At 38.8% G+C, this 21,123-nt stretch overlaps 1 protein-coding gene across 2 annotated transcripts in view; it reads right to left on the bottom strand.

Moving 5' to 3' along the window:
- Positions 1-21,123, bottom strand: part of ITGB3BP (integrin subunit beta 3 binding protein) — a 91,109-nt gene that overhangs the window by 52,636 nt on the left and 17,350 nt on the right. For both annotated transcript variants that reach the window (XM_032296759.1, XM_032296760.1), the window contains exon 2: positions 19,534-19,576. In XM_032296759.1, the coding sequence (XP_032152650.1) occupies positions 19,534-19,576 (43 nt within the window). The remainder of the gene's footprint in view (positions 1-19,533; positions 19,577-21,123) is intronic.

Below are 21,123 nucleotides of genomic sequence, written 5' to 3'. Positions count from 1 at the left end.
CTACTAAAAATACAAAAATTAGTTAGGTGTGGTGGTGCCTGTATTCCCAGCTACTTAGGAGGCTGAGGCATGAGAATTGCTTGAACTCAGGAGGGAGAGGTTGCAGTGAGCCAAGATCACAGCACCGCACTCTAGTCTGGGAGACACAGGGAGACTCTATCTCAAAAAAAAAAAGCCTCCCAAAATACTGCTTGTAATATTTCCTGATTCCTTAGAGCTATTTAATATCATTTCTAAACAAAGGAAATGCCACATTCTAAGATGCTGCAATCAGTCCCGCCCAAATGCTACCGTACTTTTTATAAGGAGGTCTAACCTTATATATTAGCAAAACTAAAATTTGGACATCAATTTTTCTGCCTGAAAAAAAAAATCAATCTTCTCTCAATAATTTCAAATAGATGTGATATTTTCCTTCAATATGTTTCACAATTTGTAGCTTGCTTTGTCACCTGGTTTAAAGCATATACTACCAAAAAAGGTGCCTCTGCATTTTATTGGTTTTTTTTAAAACCTATTATATACAGTCTAGAAAGTACTAACTAAAAATTCTTGCAGGATGAAATATGGGATTTAAAGGATACTTTATCATTATTTTGAATTGCTAGCCTATGCTAAAATATTTAAAATACAGATAGTATAGTGTCTGGCCAACCAGAAACAAAAGGGCAGCTAGAAGGAGATAATTCTTTATAAACTTATACTGGTTATTTAGGCTAAGATATAATTAATATGATTAATTATATTAGATTGTAATTAATATGCATTACTAATACTAATTATGAAACTTACATTAGAAAACTCTAGCATTAGCTGCCTCAGAGACTTTTCACAATTAGGGCCTAAGGTTCCTTTAGGAGAGTCCTAGATATCAACCGCCTTCTTCTTTTTTTTTTTTTTTTTTTGAGACAGTCTCTCTGGGTCCCCTGGTTTGGAGTGTAGTGGCACAGTCTTGGCTCACTGCAAGCTCTCTCTCCCAGGTTCAGGCGATTCAACCACCACACCTGGCTAATTTGTGTATTTTTAGTAGAGACAGGGTTTCACCATGTTCGCCAGGCTGATCTCCAACTCCTGTACTCAAGTGATCTGCCTGTCTTGGCCTCCCAAAGTGCAGGGATTACAGGCATGAGCCACCGTGCCCAGCCCCAACTACCTTCTTATCAGCTACCACAATTACCAACCTTAATGGTTCTAAAAATGTTGGGGTTTTGTTTTTATGGTAGCTATGGAGAACAGAAACATTTTGAACTTATCTCAGTGATCTTACAGAGATAGCAGGGAAAGAATACGACTAATATGTTAGAGCTATGGCACTGAATTATACATTTGCTAAAACTCATCGAATTGTACAGTCAAGATCTTTGAATTTAATGATATGTAATTTCACCTTGATCAAAAAATATTCACAAGAAAAATAAAATATCAGCTAAAAACATTGATATACTGATTTTTCTATTTATACTAATTATTTTTTTACAATTTAAAGATACTAAGATTAATTTTAATAATAAAGGTATCATTACTATCATTCTCTTACACTGTAATTTTTTTTTCTAAGAGACAAAGTCTTTTTCTGTTGCCTAGACTGAAGTGCAGTGGCATTATCACAGCTCATTGCAGCCTTGAACTCCTGGGCTCAAGAGATCCTCCCACTTTACCCTCCTGAATAGCTGACTAGAGATATGTATCACCATGCCAACTTATCTAACAAAGAAAATTTTTTAGAGACATCACTATATTGCCCAGGCTAGTCCCAAATTGCCAGTCTCAAGCAATTCTCCCACCTGAGCCTCCCCAAAAGCTGGAATTACAGGTTAAAGCCACCATGCAGGCTTCCAGAGACTTTATGGTTTGGCTTTACTTTAGGCCTATGATCCTTCTTGGAATAAATTTTGTACATAAAGTGAGATACGAAGTGCATATTAATTTTGTATATGAAGTAAAATTAGTTTTTTTCTATATGGTTACCATTTACTAAAGACTTTCTTTTCCCCCACTGAATTGAACCAGCATTTAAAAATATTTAACAAATTTAGTCAACTGCTAAAGATAATATGAACCAAAAACAGTATTAGAAATAAGATTTTCCAAAGAGAATGAAGAATCATGAAATCTTTAAACAATTATACTAACAGAAAGATAGCTGCGGTATATGGAAGGAACTGTAGACTTACAGTTGGAAAGCCTGGGCTTATATAATGCTTTTGCTGTTCCCCAGCTATGCCATCATGGACACACCACTCATCTGAATTTCAGTTTCCTCATTTAACTAATATATTCCCTCACTCAACCAGCAAAGAGCAAAGAAAGTAGGATAGGGCAGGTAGGGGGCAACTGGCACTGTCACGTATCTCAGGCCAGGATCCACAGCAATCACTTTCTTTCCTCATAGAGGGAGGTGGGGATGGGGATGAAGGCAAAGAAATTCCAACCATGCTATTCAAACAAAAAAAAAGTGAGGGTTTTTGTGGAAAATCTCCCTAGAACCAGGATGCTTTATCTTAGGCTCTACTCTAGGCAACTTGTTTTCCTTTTAAGCAAGGATATATAATAATATTTTCCTATGCCAGAATTGAAAAGATTCAGCATGAAACTAGATTGATGGACCCATCCAAGAATCCACAACATTCTATGGGACGGAATCTCTCTTCAGGTAGATTAGGGCAGGCCTTTTCCATGTGTCTTCTCATAGCCCATTCTTGAGACAGGGAGCCTGGAACTGTTCCAAGCAATGCATATGATGACAGGCGAAAGCGGTGGGGGTATGATGACAGGCAAAAGGAGCAGTTGAGGAAATAGTGGCAGATTTGCAACTCCTAAGCTTACTCCTACCCCATTCTGGGCCACTATAATTTTTTTTTTTTTTTGAGACAGGGTCTGGCTCTGTTACCCAGGATGGAGTACAGTGGTGTGAGCACAGCTCACTGCAACCTCCACCTCCTGGGCTCAAGTGACCCTCCCACCTCAGCCTCCTGAGTAACTGGGACTACAGGTGCATGCCACCATGCCTGGCTAATTTTTTGTACTTTTGGTAGACAGAGTTTTGTGATATTGTCCAGGCTGTTCTCAAACTCCTGAGCTCAAGCAATCTGCTAGCCTCAGCCTCCCAAAGTGCTGGGATTACAGGTGTGAGCCACTGCACCTGGACATACAATTTTATTTATTTGCTCCTTTGAATAATTGCACCTTGGTCCTCACTTTCTCCAGGAGGTCAACTGTAGTAGATGTGTGCTAATGATGTATCTTGTGCATTTTAACTTTTTTTCTTAATAAAAATATTTTGGTTTTGCATTTTTGTATATTTTAAACTAAGGTCCTTATTTTATTTATTTATTTATTTTTGAGACGGAGTTTCACTCATGTTACCCAGGCTGGAGTGCAATGGCGCAATCTTGGCTCACCGCAACCTCCGCCTCCTGGGTACAGGCAATTCTCCTGCCTCAGCCTCCTGAGTAGCTGGGATTACAGGCACGCACCACCATGCCCAGCTAATTTTTTTGTATTTTTAGTAGAGACGGGGTTTCACCATGTTGACCAGGATGGTCTCGATCTCTTGACCTCGTGATCCACCCGCCTCGGCCTCCCAAAGTGCTGGGATTACAGGCTTGAGCCACCGCGCCCGGCCAGGTCCTTATTTTTACACTTTGTTCTGAGGTACACAAGCAACCTCAGGGGTAATTTGACAGCAACTCCAGGTCGTCACAGTAGGAACACTTTTTGTTGTTAAATTATCACAACTACTTGGAGTATATAGCCTATTGGACTATCTCATTTTTGTCAGTAAGCGCTGGCTTTTCTACTACAACGTCTTCTTAGACTCCTCCAGCTTGATGTTTCTTAGGATACTTGGTTTTAGTTGATTTGCCCCATGACTTGATCACCTTTTACTAGAAGGTTGGACATGAGTAATAGGAAGGTGGTGCAGAGAGGTTAGAGCCTAAGCCAGGTGAAAGGCCTAGAGAGGAAGACAAGGTTACATGAAGTTGTCTGTACACTTAATAAAGGATTCCCATTCCAAGCCTCTAATTGTAGAGTACTAGACTTGCTTTCACACCAGATCCATCCTTCACTGAGATTAAACTAAATCTACCACACATATTGAGATGTGTGTGTGTGTGTGTGAAAGTATGAGCTGGTTAGCATAAGTTTTTAGAATGAAATGTCTATACACATCTATGTTGCCCAGGGATAAATGAAGCAAGGACAAAAATCCTTAATTTTTCCAGCCAGGTGTGGTGGTATGTGCCTGTAGTCTTAGCTACTTGGGAGGTTGAGCTGGGAGGATCACTTTAGTCCAGGAGTTCAAGGCTGCAGTGAAACATGATCATACCACTGCACACCAGCCTGGGTGACACAGTGAGATCCTTACTCTAAAAAAATAAAATAAAATAAAATAAAATAAAAAATCCTTCACTTTTGAAAAGTCTGGACTTAGAGACCCAGACCCATTACCAAGGGCTTTTTTTTTTTTTTTTTAAATGGTATCTGGAGTCACTGTCCTGCTTTGTTGCAGTAGTGACTGGAGAGTCATAGTAGCTAAAGAAAAAGGGAGTTTCATTTACCTGCTGTAAGAGCACTATAAACTTACATCATTTTGTTCAAACAGCGTAAATACAATAGAATGAACGTACCAGGTGACATGTGGCTCATCCTGGATGGGAGACTAAGAAAAGGAAGATAAATGTATTCAAGTCACTCAGGAGCTTTTATATAGGTGCAAAAACTGTACATCAAAGGGGCCACAAAATTGATTAATAAGAGGTGGAGAAATGTAGCTCTATGTTTACTGACAGAAACCAAAGCTATGTGCAAAAGCCTGAATTCATGAAGAGAGGGAAGGACAGAAGGTAGGCTGAGTGTGTACCTGTCTATTCTTTTCTTGATCCCTTCCCCACCTTCCTGAACTTCAGGAGACTGAGCTCCCTTGGGTTCTGATGACTTTATCACTGGGGTGTGTTTATTTGATGGTCGACTTGCTGTACTGGGCACTTGTTTTCTGTTGTACTGCTGTAACACACACTGTTCCTTTCCCCCTTTTTCTTTTTTTCCAAGAAAATACAATGAATAAATAATTGTTGGTATGGGGAAAAAAACAAAAACAAAAGAAGAAGAAGAAGACACATAATTATAAACATAAACATATCTAACAGGAGAGGCCCAAAATACATAAAACAAAAACTGGCAGAATTGGAAAGGAGAGATAGAAAATTCAACTATAATAGTTGGAAACTTCAATTCCCTGTATTCAATAATGAATAGAAAACTAGATAGAAAATCACCAAGGAAACAGAAAATTTGAACAAAACTATATACCAACTAGACTTAACAGACATCTATAGAACCCTCCCACAACAACAGCAGAATACACATTCCTCTCAAGTGCACATAAAATATTTGGCAGGATAGACAACATGTTGGGACACCAAACGAGTCTCAACACATTTAAAAAAGATAAAAAACAATACAATGTTCTCATAAGGAATGTTCTCTGGCTGCAAGGAATGACGATAAAAATTAGTAACAGAAGGAAACTTAGAAAATACACAAATATGTGTAAATAAAACTATACATTGCTAAATAACAGGAAATTTTTTTTAAGTTAGAAACACATTAAGAACAAAACGAGGTTGGGTACGGTGGCTCATGCCTGTAATCTCAGCACTTTGGGAGGCCGAGGTCAGGCGAATCACCTGAGGTCAGGAGTTTGAGAAAAATACAAAAGATTAGCTGGGCGTGGTGGCCCATGCCTGTAATCCCAGGTACTTGGGAGGCTGAGGCAGAAGAATTGCTTGAACCTGGGAGGCAGAGGTTGCGGTGGACTGAGATCATGCCATTATACTTCAGCCCGGGCAACAAGAGCGAAACTCCATCTCAAAAAAAAAAAAAAAACATACAAAAACTTACAGGATGCAGTGAAAGCAGTACTGAGGGAAATTTACAGCTGCAAATAGCTATGTTAAAAAAGAGAGCTCTGAAATCAATAACCTAAGCTTCCACTGTAAGACATCAGAAAAAGAAAAGCAAACTAAACCCAAAGTAAGCAGAAGAAAAAAAAAATAAAATTAAAGAAAAAACAAACTAAATGGAGAATGAAAAACAACAGAGATCAGTCATTCCAAAAGTCAGCACTTTGAGAAGATCAACAAAATTGGCAAATCTTTAGCTAGACTGATGAAGGAAGGAAAGAACGTACAGAAGGTGGGTGGAAGGAAGGAAGGCTTGGGGAGTCAAATCATAAAGTCAGGAATGTAAAAGGGATATTACTACTGGGCTTGTAGAGATAAAAGAAATCATAAAGGGATACTATGATCAATTGCATGCTAATAAATTAGATAACCTAGATGAAATGGGCAAATTTCCAGAAACACATAACGTACCAGGATTAAATTATGAAGAAGTAGAATATCTGAATAAATCAACAGCATGTAAAGACATAGAGTTAATGTTCAAAATATTCACAATAAAGAACAGCCCAGGACCAGGTAGCTTCACTGGTGAATTCTACTATTTTTTTTTTTTTTTTTTTTTTTGAGATAGAGTTTTGCTCTTGTTGCCCAGGCTGGAGTGCAATGGTGCAATCTTGGTTCACTGCAACCTCGGCCTCCAAGGTTTAAGCGATTCTCCTTCCTCAGCCTCCCGAGTAGCTGGGATTACAGGCATGAGCCACCACGCCCAGCTAATTTTGTATTTTTTGTAGAGATGGGGTTTCTCCATGTTGGTCAGGCTGGTCTTGAACTCGCGACTTCAGGTGATCCACCCGCCTCAGTCTCCCTAAGTGCTGGGATTACAGGCATGAGCCACCATGCCCGGCCTTTCTAATGTTTAAAGAAGAAGTGACATTAATTCTTTTCAAACTCTCAAAAAATAGGAGGAAACACCTCCTAACTAATTCTTTGAGGCCAGTATTACCCGGATAGCTGAACATTACAGACTCAAAGACCTTTAAATATATATGTAAAAATCTTGGCAAACTGAAACTAGCATCATAAAAAATTATATGTCATGCACAAGCAGAATTTAAACAAGGAAAGCAATGTTGGTTCAATATACAAACATCAATCAATGTAATACACCATATTAAGAGAATAAAATAAAAAAGCACACACGAGCATCTCAATTATGCAGGAAAAGTAACTGACAAAAATCTAACATCCTTTCACGATAAAAACACTCAACATAGGAGGGGACCCAAGATGGCCGAGTAGGAGCAGCTCTGGATTGCAGCTCCCAGTGAGAGGGTGGAGAGTGAGTGGTTGCCACATTTCCAGATGGATTTTTATTGTCCACAGACCAGGAGATTCCCAGGCAGAGGAGAACCATGGGTCTCCAGCGCGGCTGTTTCAGCCAGTGAGGTGGATCTCCAAACAAAAAACTCACACAGGTCCAGGAGCCATTTCAGCTGGCGACTGGAGAACCTGGGAGACAGAGTCGCCCTTTCAACTGATAAAAAGGGGACTGAAATAGGGAGCCAGGCCAAGAGATTCCCAGGCTGAAAAGCACCACCAGCGCAGCTGTTTCAGGCAGTGCAGCGGGTCTCCACACAAAATCTCACACAAATCCAGGTGCCTTTTCAATTGATGAATGGAATGCCTGGGAGACAGAGTCGCACATTCAACTGAAAAAGAAAAGGGACTAAAACAGGGAGCCAGGCCAGGAGGTTCCCAGGCGAAAAAGTGCCACGAGCCCCCAGGACGGCTGTTTCAGCCGGAGCAGCGGGTCTCCGCACAAAATCTCACACAAATCCGGATGCCTTTTCAACTGGCGACTGGAACGCCTGGGAGACAGGGTCGCCTGTTCAACTGAAAAAAAGGGGACTGAAACAGGGAGCTAGGGCAAGAGATTCCCAGGTGCAAAAGCGCCACGAGCCCCCAGTGTGGCTGTTTCAGCTGGTGCAGTGGGTTTCCGCACAAGAACACAAATCCAGGTGCCATTTCAACTGGTGGCCGGAACACCTGGGAGACAGGGTCACCTGTTCAACTGAAAAAAAAAAAAAAAAAAAGGGGTCTGAGGCAAGAAGCCAGGTGATCAGGCATGGCTAGTTCCACCCCCACAAAGACCAGCAATCTGAAACACTCTGGATTGAGAGTTTCACAGCAAGCAGAGCTGAACCCCAGACGGTCCAGCTCTGCGGGGCAGGGGCGTCCACCATTACTGCGGCAGACCACCACTACCGAGGTAGTCCGCCATTACCAAGGCAGCCCGCCATTGCTGAGGCATTCCGCCATTACAGACAGAGTCCACCATTACAGAGGTGGGCCACCATTGTCGAAGCAGTTCTAACTATACCCCTATAAAGAGGACTGCAGAGAAGCTCACACGGCAGCTGGGTGGAGCCCACAGCAGATCAGCAATGCCTCTGCTGGCAGACTGTGACTAGGCTGCCTTCACGATGGGCAGGGCATCCCTGAAAAAAGGCAGCAGTATGACAGAAACTTATAAATAAAGCCCTACCTTCCCAAGACAGAGAACCTGGGGAAAAAAAGCTGTTATGAGTTCTACTGCAGCAGACTTAAACGTACCTGCCCAGCAGCTCTGAATGGAACAATGGAGCTCACAGCTCAGCACTTGAGCTCCTATAAAGGACAGGCTGCCTCCTCAAGCAGCTCCCCAACCCCCATATATCAAAAGAGTCACCTCACAAAGGAGAGCTCAGACTGATGTCTGACAGATATCCTTCTGGGACAAACATAGCAGAAGAAGAAACTGGCAGCAACCCTTACTGTTCTGCAGCCACTGCAGGTGAGACACAGGCAAACAGGGTCTGGAATGGACCTCCAGCAGTCCTACAGCAGAGGGGCCTGACTGTTAGAAGGGAAACTAAGAAACAGAAAGAAATAACTTCATCAACAAAAAACAGGACATCCACTGAAACAGAGGCCCTATCTGAAATTCACCAACTACAAAGACAACAGGTAGATAAATCCATAAAGATGGGAAGAAACCAGCACAAAAAGGATGAAAACACCCAAAACCAGAATGTCTCTCCTCCTCCAAGGGAACACAACTCCTCACCAGCAAGGGAACAAGGCTGGATGGAGAATGAGTCTGATGAATTGACAGAAACAGGCTTCAGAAGGTGAGTAATAACAAACTTCTCTCAGCTAAAAGAACATATTCTAACCCAATCCGAAGAAACTAAGAACCTTGAAAAAATACTTGACAAAATGCTAACAAGAATAAACAGCTTAGAGAGGAACATAAATAAATTGATGGAGGTGAAAAACACGAGAACCTGACGAAGCGTACACAAGTTTCAATAGCCGAATTGACTAAGCAGAAGAAAGGATATCAGAGGTCGAAGATCAACTCAATGAAATAATATAAGAAGGCAAGATTAGAGAAAAAAGAGTAAAAAGAAATGAACAAAGCCTCCAAGAAATATGCCATTATGAGAAAAGACCTAATCTACGTTTGATAAGTGTGCCTGAATGTGACAGAGAGAATGAATCCAGGCTGGAAAACACTCTTCAGGATATTATCCAGGAAAACTTCCCCAACCTAGCAAGGCAGGCCAATATTCAAGTCCAGGAAATACAGAGAACACCACAAAGATATTCCTCAAGAAAAGCAACCCCAAGGCACATAATCGTCAAATTCACCAGGGTTGTAATGAAGGGAAAAATGCGAAGGGCAGCCAGAGAGAAAGGTCGGGTCACCTACAAAGGGAAGCCCATCACACTCACGGCAGATGTCTCAGCAGAAACTCTACAAGCCAGAAGAGAGTGGGGGGCCAATATTCAACATCCTTAAAGGAAAGAACTTTCAACCTAGGATTCCATATCCAGCCAAACTAAGTTTCATAAGCGAAGGAGCAATAAAATCCTTTACAAACAAGCAATTACTCAGAGATTTCATCACCACCAGGCCCGCTTTACAAGAGCTCCTGAAAGAAGCATGAAGCATAGAAAGGAACAACCAGTACCAGCCACTCCAAAAACGTGCCAAATGGTAAAGAACATTGACACAATGAAGAAACTCCATCAACTAATGGGTGAAACAACCAACTAGCATCAAAATGGCAGGATCAAGTTCACACATAACAATATTAACCTTAAATGTAAATGGGCTAAATGCCCCAATCAAAAGACACAGACTGGCAAATTGAATAAAAAGCCAAAACCCATCAGTGTGCTGTATCCAGGAAACCCATCTCACATGCAAGGATACACAAAGGCTCAAAATAAAGGGATGGAGGAAGATTTACCAAGCAAATGGAGAGCAAAAAAAGGCAGGAGTTGCAATCATAGTGTCTGATAAAATAGACTTTAAACCAACAAAAATCAAAAGAGAGAAAGAAGGACATTACATAATGGTAAAAGGATAAATGCAACAAGAAGAGCTAATGATCCTAAATATATACACACCCAATACAGGAGCACCCAGATACATAAAGCAAGTTCTTAATGACTTACAAAGAGACTTAGACTCCCACACAATAATAGTGGGAGACTTTAACACTCCACTATCAATATTAGACAGATCAACAAGACAGAAAATTAACAAGGATATCCAGGACTTGAACTCAGATCTGGACCAAGCAAACCTAATAGACATTTACAGACCTCTCCACCCCAAATCCACAGAATATACATTTTCAGCACCACATCACACCTGCTCTAAAACTGACCACATAATTGGAAGTAAATCACTCCTCAGCAAATGCAAAAAAGCAGAAATCATAACAAACAGTCTCTCAGACCACAGTACAACCAAATTAGAACTTAGACTTCAGAAATTAAATCAGAACTGCACAGTTTCATGGAAACTGAACAACTACCTCTGGAATGTTGACTGGTAAACAATGAAATGAAGGCAGAAATAAAGATGTTCTTTGAAACCAACAAGAACAAAGACACAACATACCAGTATCTCTGGGACACATTTAAAGAAGTGTCTAGAGGAAAATATATAGCAATATATGCACACATGAGAAGCAAGGAAAGATCTAAAATAGACACCCTATCATCAAAATTGAAAGAGCTAGAGGAGCAAGATCAAAAAACTAAAAAGCTAGCAGAAGACAAGAAATAACTAAGATCAGAGCAGAACTGAAGGAGATAGAAACACAAAAAGCCCTTCAAAAAAAGAATAAATCCAGGAGCTGGTTTTTTGAAAAGATCAACAAAATAGACCACTAGCCAGATTAATAAAAAAGAAAAGAGAGAAGAATCAAATAGATGCAATAAAAAACGATAAAGTGGATATCACCACAAATTCCACAGACATATAAACCACCATCAGAGATTACTACAAACAACTCTATGCACATAAACTAATAAACCTGGAACAAATGGATACATTCCTGGACACTTGCACCCTCCCAAGCCTAAACCAGGAAGATGTCGAAATCCTGAACAGACCAATAACAAGGGCTGAAGTTGAGGCAGCAATTAATAGCCTACCAAACAAAAAAAGACCAGGTCCAGATGGGTTCACAGCCAAATTCTACCAGACATACAAAGAGGAGCTGGTCGCACTCCTTCTGAAACTATTCTAAACAATCCAAAAAGAGGGAATCCTTCCCAAATCATTTTATGAGGCCAACATCATCCTGATACCAAAACCCGGCAGAGACTCAACAAGAAAAGAAAACTTCAGGCCAACATCCGTGATGAACATAGATGCAAAAATCTTCAATAAAATACTGGCAAACTGACTGCAACAGCACATCAAAAAGCTTATCCATCACCATCAAGTAGGCTTCATCCTGGGGATGCAAGGCTGGTTCAACATACGCAAGTCTATAAACATAATTCACCACATAAACAAAACCAAAGACAAAAACCTCATGATTATCTCAACAGATGCAGAGAAGGCCTTTGACAAAACTCAACAGCCTTTATGCTAAAAACTCTCAATAACTGGGTATTGACAGAACGTATCTCAAAAAAATAAAAGCTACTTATGACAAACCCACAGCCAATATCATACTGAATGGGCAAAAACTGGAAGCATTCCATTTGAAATCTGGCACTAGACAAGGATGCCCTCTCTCACCACTCCTATTCAATATAGTATTGGAAGTTCTAGCCAGAGCAATCAGGCAAGAAAAAGAAATAAAGCATATTCAATTAGGAACAGAGGAAGTCAATTGTTTCTATTTTCAGATGACATGATTGTATATACAGAAGACCCCATGGTGTCAGCCCAAAATCTCCTGAAACTGATAAGCAACTTCAGCAAAGTCTCAAGATACAAAATCAATGTGCAGAAATCACAAGCATTCCTATACACCAATAACAGACTTAAAGAGAGCCAAATCAAGAATGAACTGCCATTCACAATTGCTACAGAGAGAATAAAATACCTAGGAATATAACTAACAAAGAATGTAAAGGACCTCTTCAAACCACTGCTCAATGAAATAAGAGGGGACACAAACGGATGGAAAAACATTCCATGCTCATGGTTAGGAAGAGTCAATATTGTGAAAATGGCCATACTGCCCAAAGTAATTTATAGATTCAACGCTATCCCCATCAAGCTACCTATGACCCTCTTCACAGAACTGGAAAAAACCACCTTAAACTTCAAATGGAACCAAAAGAGAGCGCACATAGCCAAGACAATTCTAACCAAAAAGAACAAAATTGGAGGCATCACACTACCTGACTTCAAACTATACTACAAGGCTACAGTAATCAAAACAGCACGGTACTGGTATCAAAACAGCATGGTACTGGTACCAAAACAGACATATAGACCAATGGAACAGAACAGAGGCTGTGGAGGCAACGCCACACATCTACAACCATCTGATCTTTGACAAACCTCACAAAAACAAGCAATGGGGAAAGGATTCTCTGTTTAATAAATGGTGTTGGGAAAACTGGCTAGCCATGTGCAGAAAGCAGAAACTGGACCCCTTCCTGACACCTTATACTAAAATTAACTCTAGATTGATTAAAGACTTAAATATAAGACCTAACACCATAAAAACCCTAGAAGAAAAACTGGGCAAAATCATTCAGGATATAGGCATATGCGAAGACTTCATGACTAAAACACCAAAAGCATTGGCAACAAAAGCCAAAATAGACAAATGGGACCTAATTAAACTCCAGAGCTTCTACACAGCAAAAGAAACAATCATTAGACTGAACCAGCAACCAACAGAATTGGAAAAAATTTTTGCAATCTACCCATCTGACAAAGGGCTAATATCCAGAATCTACAAAGAACTAAAACAGATTTACAAGAAAAAAACAAGCCCATTCAAAAGTGGGCAAAGGATATGAACAGGCACTTTACAAAAGAAGACATATATGAGGCCAACAAACATATGAAAAAATGCTCATCATCATTAGTCATTAGAGAAATGCAAATCAAAACCACACTGAGATACCATCTCACACCAGTTAGAATGGCAATCATTAAAAAATCTGGAGACAACAGATGCTGGAGAGGATGTGGAGAAATAGGAACACTTTTACACTGTTGGTGGGAGTGTAAATTAGTTCAACCATTGTGGAATACAGTATGGCGATTCCTCAAGGACCTAGAAATAGAAATTCCATTTGACCCAGTAATTCCATTACTGGGTCTATATCCAAAGGATTATAAATCCTTCTATTATAAGGACACATGCGCACGAATGTTCATGTGTTTACAGTATGAATGTGGCACTGTTTACAATAGCAAAGACCTGGAACCAACCCAAATTCCCATAGATGATAGCCTGGACAGGGAAAATGTGGCACATATACACCATGGAATATTATGCAGCCATAAAAAACGATGAGTTTGTGTCCTTTGTAGGCACATGGATGAACCTGGAAACCATCATTCTTAGCAAACTGACACAAGAACAGAAAATAAAACACTGCATATTCTCACTCATAGGCAAGTATTGAACAATGAGAAAACATGGATACAGGGAGGGGAGCATCACACACTGGGGTCTGTGTTGGGGGGAACTAGGGGAGGGACAGTGGGGTGTGGGGAGTTGGGGAGGGATAACATGGGGAGAAATGCCAGATATAGGTGATGGGGAGGAAGGCAGCAAACCACATTGCCATGTATGTACCTATGCAACAATCTTGCATGTTCTTCACATGTACCCCAAACCCTAAAATGCAATAAAATAAAAAATAAAAAAAAATCAACATACTAGGAATGGAACAGAATTTTCTCAATCTGATAAAAGACATGTATGAAAAACTCAGAGCTAACATCACACTTAATGATGAAAAGGATGTCGTCTGTTCTTGCCATGTCTACCTAACATTGTTCAGGAGGTTCTGACCAAAGCAATGGCAAGAAGAAGAAATAAAAGGAAAAGAAGAAGGAAAACTATCCCTACTTGCAGATGTAATGATCTTATATATAGAATACCCTAAATAGGGCAGGGAGCCATGGCTCACACCTGTGATCCCAGCACTTTGGGAGGCCACGATGGGAAGATCACCTGAGGTCAGGAGTTTTGAGATCAGCCTCGACAATGTGGTGAAACTCTGTATCTACTAAAAATACAAAATTTAGCCAAGCTTGGTTGCACGCGTCTGTAGTCCCAGTTACTCGGGAGGCTGAGGCAGGAGAATCGCTTGAACTCAGGGGGTGGAGGTTGCAGTGAGATGATATTGCACCATTGCACTCCAGCCTGGGTGACAGAACGAGACTCCATCTCAAAAAAAGAAAATCCCCAAATTACTAATGCTAATAAATCAGTTCAGCAAACAGCAGGATATATAATCCATATGTAAATATCAGTTGTATTTCTATACATTAGCAATGACTAATCTAAAAATGAAATTATAAAACAATTCCATTGATAATAGCATAAAAAGAATAAAATATGTAGGGATAAATTTAATAAAAAAAGTACAAGACTTATATACTGAAAACTATAAAACATTATTGAAACACATTAAGCGATATTAGAAATATATCTCACGTTCATGGTTTGGAAGACTTACTATTATTTTTAAGATCGTAAATTTCCCAACTGAATCTGTAAATTTGATGTAATCCTTAACAAAGTTCCAATTCCTTTTCTTTTTCAGAAGTGCACTGATTCCAAAATTCATATGGAATTACAAAGGATATGGAATAGCCAAATCAATCTTGAAAAAGAACAACAAAGTTGGAGGACTCATACTTCCTGATTTCAAACTTATGTTTTTTAATCTTAGAAACTTACAGTAATGAAGACCACATGGTAGTAACATAAACACATATATATGTAGATAGACAAATGGAATTTATCTGGGAATTCTGAAATAAATCCATACATTTATGATCACTTGATTTTTAACAAAGGTGCCAAGGCCGTTCAATAAAGGAAAGAACAGTAGTTTTAGCAAATGGTAGGGATTAGATTCATTTTTTTTTTTCACATGTGGGTATCTGTTTCAGCAACCAGATATCTACATGCAAAACAATGAATCTAGGCCAGGTGCAGTGGCTCAGGCCTACAATCCAAACAGTTTGGGAGGCTGAGGCGGGTGGGTCATCTGAGGTCAAAAGTTCGAGACTAGCCTGACCAACACAGTGAAAACCTGACTCTACTAAAACACAATAATTAGCCAGGCATGGTGGCATGTGCCTGTAATCCTAGCTACTCAGGGACTGAGGCAGGAGAACTGCTTGAAGCTGGTAGGTGGAGATGGCAGTGAGCTGAGTTCATGCCACTGCGTTCCAGCCTGGGCGACAGAGTGAGGCTCTGTCTCCAAAAAAAAAAAAAAAAAAAAAAAAAAATTAATTTAGTCCCTACCCTTGTACAATGTACAAAAATAAATTAACTCAAAATGGAATACCTAAATGAAAAAGGTAATACCATAAAACTCTTAGGAAGAAACATAGAAAAAAATCTGTTTCCATGGATTAAACACAGTGTCTTGGACATGACATTAAAAGGACAATAAAAGAAAAAAATAGGTAAATTGAATCTTGAAAATGTTATGCTAAATGTAAGAAGCCAGACATAAACTTATGATTCCATTTATATGAAATGTTCAGAATAAGAAAATCTATAGAGACAGAAAATAGATTAGTGGTTTCCAGGGGATGGGGAGAGGAGGAAATTGAGACTAACTGCTAACAGATATGGGGCTACTTTTTGGGGTGAGAGAAATGTTCTAGAATTGGACAGATGACATTAGGCCATGAGAATAATCTGACTTAGATGTATCTTAGTGCCAGGCATGGTGTCTCACACTTGTAATCCCAGCACTTTAGGAGGCCAAGATGGGCAAATTGCTTGAGCTCAGGAGTTTGAGACCAACCTAGACGATGTAGTGAAACTCAAAAAAAATTACAAAAAATTAACTGAGGATAGAGGTCCATGCCTGTAGTACCAGCTGCCCAGAAGGCTGAGGTGAAAGGATTGCTTGAGCCCAGAAGGTTGAGGCTGCAGTGAGCTGTGATCACACCATTGTACTCCAGCCTGGACAAGGGAATGAGACCCTGTCTCAAAGAAAAAATAAAGGTGTCTTATCAATAGAAATGGAGTACTCTAGGCTGGGTATCTATATATAAATCAGTAAACCTCCCCAACAAAACCTGCACCACTACTGTTCAGCTGGCCTTTGTAAGAAGTATGCTCTTCTATTCCCAACTGTAGAATCTTCTATTCCCTCTCTGAAGTGGCCTAAAAAAGACTGGGTCAAGCTGGGTCAGTATATGGCCAGGTAACCAGTTGTCCATATAAATTCATCTGGACTGCCATTGGCAACAGTTTGTAATGTATTATTATTCATCTTCATTCCTGAAAATCCATCTAGAAACAATGCTTGGAGAGCAACAATTCAAGCAGCCCAAATATTGTAGATGATAATAAAATGGAACCTTGTCACCTCCTTTCAACACTGAACAATTTGTGAGGCTCAGCAAATCGTGGTACTGGCAGTATACATTCCATATGTTATAGGAAGAACCCAGGGTATGGTCCATATCTCTCTGCTTCCCCCATTAGAAGAGGTATATTAGTCTGTTTTCATGCTGCTGGTAAAGACACACCCAAGACTGGGAAGAAAAAGAGGTTTAATTGGACTTATAGTTCCACATGGCTGGGGAGGCCTCAGAATTATGGTGGGAGGCAAAAGGCACCTCTTACATGGCAGCAGCAAGAGAAAATGAGTGAGATGCAAAAGTGGAAATCCCTGATAAAACCATCAGGCCTCGTGAGCCTTATTCACTACCACGAGAATGATATGGGGTAACTGCCCCCAGGATCCAAATTATCTCCCACCGGCTGTCCCTTCCACAACACATGGGAATTATGGGAGTACAATTTAAGATGAGATTTGGGTGAGGACACAGCCAAACCATATCAAGAGGCATAAGAAAATGGCATTTGAGCCTTGTCCAAACATCATGGAGCATTAATCTCCATGAAGATCTGTAGCTGTATTAGGAATACAGGAAGTTAGGAGTTCCAAATATCTCTGGATATGGCCACTGCTTAGGATGAAGAGGTTCCACCTCAACCAACTGGCATATAAGGATCATCTCCTTCCCTTAGACACCAGAGTCTTCCTCCTTCAGCAACATATTGGTAAGGTAAAATGACCACAAAGTTACTACTAGTTCCACTATAGCTTCATAACAATTAAGTTACTCCTAAAATTGTAGGTATATATATATATATATATATATATATATATATATATTTATATTTTTTTTTTTTTTTTTTTGAGACGGAGTTTCGCTCTTGTTACCCAGGCTGAAATGCAATGGCGCGATCTCGGCTCACCGCAACCTCCGCCTCCTGGGTTCAGGCAATTCTCCTGCCTCAGCCTCCTGAGTAGCTGGGATTACAGGCATGTGCCACCATGCCCAGCTAATTTTTTGTAGTTTTAGTAGAGACGGGGTTTCACCATGTTGACCAGGATGGTCTCGATCTCTTGACCTCGTGATCCACCCGCCTCAGCCTCCCAAAGTGCTGGGATTACAGGCTTGAGCCACCGCGCCCAGCCAGTAGGTATATATTTTTAAAGGCCAGTTTCCTTTTACATGGGCGAAGGCAGCCTCAATGGGACCATGGACCACGTGGGTAGGTAACTGGGAGCCAGGTTGCTTCAGGGCTAAATTGTTACTACAGTAGATGAAGTGTGTATGTAGCTAAGGAGAGAAGCCCAGACTTAACACCAGAACAGAACAAAAGCTGTTAGCTCTCAGATGTAAATATAGAGCTACAAACAAATGATAAGGCAAGAGGACAAAGCTGAAAATCCAGAAATTGGTCAGAAAATAGAAAGGCCCAGGGTAGGAACCTCCTTCAGGCAAGTGTGACCATGTAGTACCAAGCTAAATCAATTGGTACTACTAAATCAGTTGGTACAAGCTTAAATCAATTTAATTTCTGTTTAAAGGTACAGAACTGGGCCAAACATAACAATGCATTTTTCTAATACAGGACATTAGCTGTGGCACTGGCTACCTTGATACGTCTTCATCTGAAGGAAAAATACATAGCAAGCCTGACATGATGACAATTTACTTCATGAAGAGAATGGATTCTGAAATGGTCATTCTTTTCCATTTAAACAATGCTACCATCCCCCAAAGAACAGCTTTGGGGCAGGAAAGAACAGTATTTCATTTCAAGCTGGACTACTCATCTACCAAAATACCATTCTGACCAAAGAAACAGATGCAGAATTACAGTCACAGCTGCATTCTGCACAGAACAAGTTGGATAATGGTATTCTAAATTGCTAATTATACTGTTAATGATTTTTTTAGTGTCATTGCAGTACTTTGCCACCTTTGTTTAAAAATTTTTAAAAAGCATGTAGGAAGTTTTCTAAATGGTAAATTTCTGTTTTGTTAAATACCAGTGAGTCTTTCAAAGAAAAATTCCATATAAACCCCATTTATTGAATTGGTATTTATATGTGAATTTGGAGGAGCCTATTTATTGACTAGCTATGTGTTTTAATTTACTTTCTCACCAACTTACCTGTATTTAAGATTACTGAGGTCATAAGTCTCTCAGTATTTGTGTTTGTATCTAGATCCATAGATGGTATGAAAAGATAATAAACTAACATATGTCATGATATGCTGGCACTGGGAATGTGCTACAACTCAATTTACAAAAAGTAATGGCAACAGTACAATTTAATTTTCATTGTGATAACCATGGTGCAATGTATTACAATGTTACTATTATGCTGTTTAATCCATGCCAGCGTACCTGGGGAAATAAATTTTTGACATAAAAATGCTGGTAATGTTTTCATTTCATTTTAGGAGATTATAGTATACAGATTAAAAGTACTGTCATTGTCCCATATTGTTTCTTGTACATTTAAGTGGCAGACTATTTTTTTCCACAAATAGTGAATTAATTTCTACTAAATTATTTCATTAAGGATTTTAAGTAATTAATTTATTTCTTAACTGAATACCTCAAGCTGGCCAGAAACTTCCACATATTAGATTTACAAAAACTAAAATATCTTATGTGCAGAAAATGTTGTACCAATCACGATTATATCACATTGTGTCTTGATAATTTTAATATTTAATAAGGTAAATCAGTAGTTAACACAATCTTATGCAATGACAAACTCTTAAGCAAATACTTACATTTTCTTCTAACAGGCCATCCAATTTCAGTGATCTTTTAACACTATAAACAAAAATTTAAAGAAATTTTAGATTTGACATGCTTTATTTAAAGTAGCTCAATAAATTAAGAATATGTATACACAAAGATTATATATAATATTGACATTAATTAATATAATTAACATTATATAATCTTTGTGTATATATCTTAATATGTTAATACACTATATTAATATAACATTGTATAGTTATTAATGTAATATATATTATATATAATCTTTATTATTACATACACATCTTTATTGGTTAGTTCTGCTAACCAATTTTATATTATTTGTTAAAGCAGAATACCATATGAAGAAAGCAATTATTTATGATGACAGGTTTGATTCTAATTGCATATCTCTAAATGAGATCATAATTAAATATTTAAATGAGTTACTTTAAAAAATGTATGCAGTTATAGATACATGGACTACCATACAATTTAAACATCAATCATATTATAAAAAGTCTTATAAAAGTTATATATTTTTCTGCTTTAAAATACCACTATTACAATATCATACATATAAGCAAAATAATTTATACACTTTCAGTGGAGTTGCTGAAAGTAAAGTACAGAAACAGTCCACTAGGGTTAAAGGTATGAGCAAAGTGAAAAAAAGTTTTGCACATTAGTCTAGCTTTAAACATGATTCAGTGCAACCAGACTATGACTTAACTGAGGAACAGATGCTCTATGTCTTTATAAGTCCCCAATCCATAAGAAACTATTTTTTGTTTCCTTCACTAAACTGATTCAGGAACATGCCAGGCTCTCTGTGTGCAAAATCTGTTCTGCTAAACTGGATGCCCAGCTGTTGATGACAATGCTTAGAAAGGAAAGCTGAATATTTATAATACTTTATTTTATACAGCTGTCTTCTAAAGAGCAGTCATCAACATTTTATTGAATGCAGACTAAATGCTCAAAGGAGAAAAAGGTCAATATAAATTAAAACTAGTTTTCTCAGTGACAAATACAGTGTTAAAAATATTTTCTTGATTCCTGAGAAATAGAATTAAAATATTAAAGAATTAGAACATAAAGCAAAATGATTATACTATAAAGGTTGTATTATAGAAATCCCCCCAAAAGTTTGTATTGATATTAGAAAATGACTATTCATAAATAACTACTGATTTACAAAGAAAGGAATAAGAAAAAATAGAAGAGATGGTCAATCTAAGAAAATTACTGAACAATAAATATTAAATACAAAAATTTAATCTATTCTAAAAGCAGATTATTTTGCTATTATATCCACATTAGCCTATCACAACACTATTTCTTGAGATTAAACTAGTTTAAAGAATTATTTATACTTTTAGAAATCCACTTAATATCAATTTAATCTGATTTCCCAATGAGGCAAGAGAACAGAGGTACAAACAAATTAAAATGCAGACAATTTTAAAAAATTTATACTTAGCTTTGGAATATATATTGCCCTATTTGGGTATGTAAGATGTTCTGGCATTTGTAACACTTCAAAAATAGAAATTAGGCTGGGCGTAGTGGCTCACACTTGTAATCCCAGAACTTTGGAAGGCCAAGGCGGGTGG

Source organism: Sapajus apella, unplaced genomic scaffold (genome assembly GCF_009761245.1).
Source record: "Sapajus apella isolate SASKATOON/1434 unplaced genomic scaffold, GSC_monkey_1.0 scaffold36, whole genome shotgun sequence".
In the NCBI taxonomy this organism is placed as follows: domain Eukaryota; kingdom Metazoa; phylum Chordata; class Mammalia; order Primates; family Cebidae; genus Sapajus; species Sapajus apella.
Note: the sequence above shows the minus strand (reverse complement) of the source record. Positions and strands in the feature narration are given on the sequence as shown.